General features: G+C 43.9%; 1 protein-coding gene across 9 annotated transcripts in view; it reads right to left on the bottom strand.

Annotated features, from left to right (window-relative positions):
- Positions 1-1,816: 1,816 nt before the first annotated feature.
- Positions 1,817-6,628, bottom strand: part of SIRT6 (sirtuin 6) — a 271,908-nt gene continuing 267,096 nt past the window's right edge. For 2 of the 9 annotated variants that reach the window (XM_073685270.1, XM_073685298.1), the window contains one exon: positions 2,429-3,417. In XM_073685270.1, the coding sequence (XP_073541371.1) occupies positions 3,206-3,417 (212 nt within the window). In that variant the 3' untranslated portion in view covers positions 2,429-3,205. Of the gene's footprint in view, positions 2,366-2,428; positions 3,418-6,628 lie in introns of those variants that run through there. The other 7 variants (XM_073685281.1, XM_073685251.1, XM_073685335.1 and 4 more) reach the window with 6 other exon arrangements.

Below are 6,628 nucleotides of genomic sequence, written 5' to 3'. Positions count from 1 at the left end.
GTGGCGCCTGACCTTTTATAACCTCTGATGAGGTAATGTGGCCAATCACAGTAATGCCACTACCAAGATAGCTACGACGTTACAGTGACTGGCAGGCAATCCCCGCATGTTTAAAGGCTGTGTAACAGCCGCCAAACATGCAGGGCGAGGATTTGAGCTTCAAATCAGAGAACCAGCCAATGCTCGCCTCCCTTAGGAGGGCCAGAGGTGCGCCTGAGTTCAGGCCTGATAGGCACAGGTTATAAAACCACCTATGATATCTAATTATCTCAATTTCAGGACTCTAAAAGTAGTCAGTGACCTTCATAGGGATGTATTAAAAGGGAGTACATAAAATCAAATGCCAAAAATAAATTTAATAACCGTAAACAAAAAAGTATCAAATTTCTCAACTACCACCAAATAGCCTCCAGTTTTCATGACAGAACTATTACTAAACAGTAAAATTAGGACAAAAACTTAATGGTAATGCACTTAGATGCTACTTGATTACTATTCACTCAGATTCAGAGGTTACATGTTCAGCAGAAGAAACAGTTACAGTTCGTGAAAAAAGGCTTGCAGATCATATTTGCATGTGACAGGCAATTCGCCTGGGACATTTTTTGTATTCAAAATTTGACATCCTCCTGTCACCAGTTTAAACCATGCAGGTAGTGCATCTATGTCTTTTGGGAGGTGGGAGAGCTGGTGATTTTTCTCAATCATCTTTGGGGTGAAATCTTTTCAGCCGGGCTTGCAGGCTAGAGGGGATTCCACTCGTCTTCAGACTTCTTCGGTGTAGCTCTCCATTCAACAGTTCATTAGCCAATGTTTTAAGGTAAGTCAATTCTTCTGTGCAGTGGTTCCAGTTGATTGCCAACGTAAATCACTTGTGAATTGATACCATCCACATTCAACATCGCGAAGATGATGATCATTGCCAGCGCTTGGTGTTTTGGCTAACACAGTAACTGTTCGGCTAACGCAGATTATTTATTTCTTCAACAAGAAGGGGGTTAGATAAACCATACGTTTTACTGGCTATTTCAGCAGAGAATCTGAAGCAAGAGAGAGAGTACATGTTAGGGCGCAATGTGCCTTAGAGGCCACCCTCTTTTCTAAGAAAATCCTACTTATTTCCACAAACTGTACATTATTCATTCATAAAACAAGCTAAGTAAACAATTGTGATGAATAAAAAGAGAAAATACTAACCTTCAAATGTGAGGCGAGTTCAGGAGCAGTGAGCCTGAGAAGCCACAAAGGTCAGATCTGCACTCCAGAAGGTCTGCAGTAACACGGAGATCAGGTTTCAGAGAGCATGTAACGACATGACACTGGTATTGTCGATGATCCGTTTATCTGAACCATCCAAGTTTTTGTACCCACCCCACTTTGTGAATCCCCTACTATAATAAAATAAGACTAAGACACTATATTCTTTGGAAAATTCTGGCCACAGCAGCCTGTATTTAAACAAAATTACATAGATAAATCCAAATTAACACTCAAAGGTAGGAGGGTCCTTGAAGCTCCAAAGATCTGGTGATTAAGATAAACCAACAATTAAAACCAAAATTGCCCCCAGTCGTTACCGCACTGGCTCGAGAGCACAATAACCCAAAAGGGGTTCCATTATTTACTTCCACGGCTCCAACATTACCTGCCGTGAGACCCCCAAAACCAGATCAGCAACCAACGTTTCCCAATTAAGGAATCCATACCCTAATGGACCCCCCATACAAATTTAAATCCAACTTCAAGCACCCCCAACCGCCACAAAGAGGGCACTTTGAATATCTCAAATGCCCGAGACCCTCCCCCCCGAATGAAAAGCTATATCCCTCTCAATGCCTTCTTGTAATCCCAAAGCTCACATGTCAATACCCACTGCATTTAAGTGCACACCATCCGCCAACCAAAATTCACCCTCTCCTTTCTCTAAATCAAAATGCGGCACAGCAATCCCCCCATTCCTAGTAACAAAACTATAAACTGTCCTATTAACTTTAATCCTAGCTTTATTGATTTTCTCAACCGACCTAGCCCTACGCCAACATCTCCGTGGGACAATCTCCGACCAAACAAACAAACCTGGAAATGCCATCCACAATCGCAACAAATCATGTTTAATATCCTTTATCAGTTCTCTAAAAGGGCGCAAACCCAGGTCGTTCCTTCCCACATGCAATACCAGTCTAAGCGAGCACTGTGATGCACTTCCTGCAGCACCCTGCTCCAACTCATGCCTCTAAAACCCAACCACCTGATCACCGCAGTTTCTCTGTCAAAACCGAGAGGCTTTCCGGCCTTATATCCGCCCTCAGAGCTCCCCAGTGTACGTAGGAGTGTCCCAGAATCCATAACACCACGGAATTGGAACCTGCAGAATAAACACAAACATACTTGAAAAACACTTGCCATAAACCAACAGCAGACCATACAATCCAACATTAAAGAGGTAGTTTACCTGCCTGACCCTGAGGTCTGATATAACTCCGATAACGTCTCGACTCCCACTGCCCAACGCGCAGTATAGTTTCCCTACTAAGACCACCCGCAGCCGCTTCCGTTGCTGCTCCATTCCGAAACGAGTGTGACCCAAAACGGGATGAATCTAACCCCAATGACTTTAAACACTTCCTAAATACTGCTATAAACTGGTATCTGGACAAGACAGACCCATCCTTGTGACACAATAATGGACCTCCCTGCTTTGGTTCTGACGCCCTGAACAGCTGCAAGCATCTTAACGGACACAATGAATTCCCAACTGCTCCCAAAACTACATGTTTTTCCCTTGCTACCTGATACATTTTTGATTCCCGGATCAAAAATTCTACACCTCCAGCGGTGCCCAACACATCTGCTGACAAAAGTCCCCTGCCCACTGATCTACTAGGTGACACAATCTCACCCACCCTCAAAGCTCCAAAAAAGGCCATGGAAAAAAACCAACCTAAAAAGACAAGTTTCAAACTCAGAACAACACACCGAAGGTAACACCCCCCCATTTTTTTCAAAATGCCAAATCAAACTGGCCTCCTAGAGTCCTCTTGTCCCTTCCCTCTCTGAAACCCATTCAATGCCTGTTTTATCAAAAAACTTTTTGATAAATCTCTCTGACCATGTAGCTTAAAGCCAAAGGCCATAGACGCAATAGTCCGAGAGATTTTAGCTACTGACCAACCCCCTGCAGCCTCTTGACTAATCCATGACAATATTACTGATCATCGTCCAGAGCCGTAAGCCCGACTGTATTAAGCAACCTGTCTTCCCATAATTGCCATATAGATTGATATGCTGCCCAAGTTCCCACTGCCAAAGATGACCTAATCAGCGACTCAGCGGCACGTATACCACCTTCCAAAGCTCCGGAGGGCACTGCAGCCCCTTGTCTGCCACCTCTGGTGCCAACCGCCGGAAGCGCTCCCACTGCGAACGAGAAAGTGAGTCAGCAATGGCATTCTGCACTCCCGGTACATGAGACGCTGTCACATAAGCATTCATGGAAAGGCATGTCAATACTAACTGTCGGAGGACCCTAATCACTGGAGGCGAGGATGCTGTAATGTTAATTGCACACACAACCTCCATATTTTCGCCGTTAATACGCACTCTTATTCCGAAGTTCCCCCCTCCACAAATATACTGCAACCAAAATGGGAAAAATCTCTAATAGGGCTATGTTTTTCACCAATCCTGATGTTACCCAATCTTCAGGCCAACCGGATGCGCACCATTTACCTCTGAAGTACGCCCCAAAACCTGAACTTCCCGCAGCATCTGTGTACAACTCCAAGGTACAATTGTCCTGTACTTCCTCCATGAGCAATGAAAGTCCGTTATATTGCTCCAGAAATTTTTCTCACACTACCAAATCAGCTCTGTGTTCCGCCGACAAACGAATGTAATGATGTGGCGATTTTACCCCCGCTGTAGCGCTGGCTAACCGACAAGAAAAAATTATGCCCATGGGAATAATGCGGCATGCAAAATTAAGTTTCCCAAGAAGAGACTGTATTTCCCTCAAAGTCATTTTTTTTTTTTTTTTTTAACTTCCTAGCCCGCGCAACCTCCTTTTTCAAAGCCGACACTTCCTCCTCTTGCAACCTAAATTCCCAATTCACTGAATCAATCACAATTCCTAAAAAACAAATACTTGAAGTTGGCCCTTCAGTTTTTTCTGGAGCCAAAGGCACTCCAAAACGCTCTGCTACCCACTGAATCGCCCTCAGCAGAATTTTACAACATGAAGAATCGCCTGAACCAATGCACAAAAAAAATCATCCAGATAATGGATGATAGATTCTAAACCGGTTACATCCTGGACGACCCACACCAGAAATGTACTGAAAGCCTCAAACAAAGAACAAGACAAAGAACAGTCCATCGACAAACACCTATCCACAAAAAACTCACCCCCCAAGTAACAACCCAACAACCTAACACTTTCAGGGTGAACAGGCAACAATCAAAACGCTGATTCCACATCCGTCTTAGCCAGCAATGCCCCTTTACCACACCGTCTAACCCACCGTGCCGCCTCATCAAATGACGTATAAACCACGGAACATAGTTCCGGATCAATCCCATGATTAACTGACCTTCCCCGCGGATAAGAAAGATTGTGAATGAGCCTAAACTTATTAGGCTCCTTTTTAGGCACCACCCCCAATGGAGAAACTTCCAAATTTGAATAAGGAGGATCGGCAAAATGACCGGTCATACGCCCCAAAGCCACCTCTTTTTGTAATTTTTCAGAAACCACCTCCGCATATTGATCTGCTGATCTAAGATTTTTTAGAACCCGAGGAATATCGAATGGAGGTGGAGGTATTTTAAAACCTTCCGCAAAACCTGAAAGTAACACTGCTGCTTTTTCCCCATCAGGAAACCTATTTACATAAGGGAGTATGGCGGTTAAGTTCACCCGCGTCTCCCCCTTGAGAATTGTTGGTCCCCGACTTGACTTTCTTTTTGAAACACCTGGCAGCGCCATGTGATGAGCCATTGCAAGGCGAGCAAAAGATGCTTCAACCTGCAGTTGGCCCCGAATTTACACTGGCTGTCGTTGAACTGCCAGCATAAACCCGGTTTTTGATTTCCTGACTGCCCGGATGTGCCTCCACTCCCTTGTGTACTTGATTGACCAGCGGAATAGCCGGCAAAACCGGCCCCTCCGTGAAAGGAATGCCCCAATCTAGAAGGAGCCATCACCAGTAACTAAAGGCCAATGTCCTTCTGATCCCACCTTATGGCAGGACGAATAGCTTTACTCTGACGAAACTGCTCGCCCCAATAGCATCCATATAGCAAAACAAGGGAGAGCAGTTCTCCGGTGCTTTCTCACCTATCACGCTCGCCAAAATGGCGAATGCCTGCAGTCAATTAGTAAAAGTCTGCGGAATTAAATGCAACCTTTTCTTTCCTTCATCCTCCTTCTTACTATCATCTTTTTTACTTTTATCCAGGTTAAATTTCACCAGAGGCAGAAGAGAAAAAATTTCGACGTATTCGTCTTTCAAAATTTTTTCCCTCACCTCTTTCTCAACCCCTTTACAACCCAAGGTGGTTTGCACGTTAATGACCAGGCCAATTTTTACAATTCTGACCACTGTCACTTTATGAGGTAATTACTCTGGAACGCTTCAACGGATCCCCCTGATTCGGAGACTGTTTTTTCGTGACATATTGTACTTCATGATTGTGGTAACATTTCTTCGATATCACTTGCGTTTATTTGTGACAAAAAAATGGAAATTTGGCGAAAAATTTGAAAATTTTGCAACTTTCAAAATTTTAATTTTTATGCCCTTAAATCAGATAGATATACAGTACAGACTAAAAGTTTGGACACACCTTCTCATTTAAAGATTTTTCTGTATTTTCAGGACTATAAAAATTGTACATTCACACTGAAGGCATCAAAACTATGAATTAACACATGTGGAATTATATACTTAACAAAAAAGTGTAACAACTGAAAAGTCGGATTTTGGTAAGAACTTACCTGTAAAATCCTTTTCAGCGAAGGAAGGAAGGGAGACACAGATCCATTACTTAGTGGGTAGGCGGAGCCCCACAGGATAGTTCACCTGAGATTAGAAAAAGTGACGACCGGCCCCTCCAGTATAAAGGCTCCTCCTACTCCCATGTTCTCCAGTCCGTACACAAGCTAAGGAAGAGCAGACAACACCAGCATAACAACACATCCCCTTCTGAAAGTTCAGAAATGAGAAAAAACAGGTTATGTAATAGAAACACACAGTCCTAGGCATACCTCACTGGACCGGACAACTGTGTAGAGCTGGCGAAACTGGAAGGAGAGCCGTAGAGCACTAAACCCAGTCCAGATGAACGTCATCAGGAAGGAGACGCGCTGCATCTAGAAACACAAAAAAAAACACTTCTGCCATGGGAGGGTGCTGTGTCTCCCTTCCTTCCTTCGCTGAAAAGGATTTTACAGGTAAGTTCTTACCAAAATCCGACTTTCAGCAGCAGAAGGGAAGGAAGGGAGACACAGATCCATTACTTAGTGGGACGTCCTAAAGCAGTACCTCACTTAAGGGTGGGAAATAGTGGCAGAATCTCCAACACCCCAACAACTTAGGCAAGAGCGCAAACCGCGCTGAATAAAGAAAAA

This window comes from Phyllobates terribilis, unplaced genomic scaffold, assembly GCF_046119375.1.
Source record: "Phyllobates terribilis strain yellow unplaced genomic scaffold, ASM4611937v1 Scaffold_1__5_contigs__length_1240528914, whole genome shotgun sequence".
In the NCBI taxonomy this organism is placed as follows: domain Eukaryota; kingdom Metazoa; phylum Chordata; class Amphibia; order Anura; family Dendrobatidae; genus Phyllobates; species Phyllobates terribilis.
Note: the sequence above shows the minus strand (reverse complement) of the source record. Positions and strands in the feature narration are given on the sequence as shown.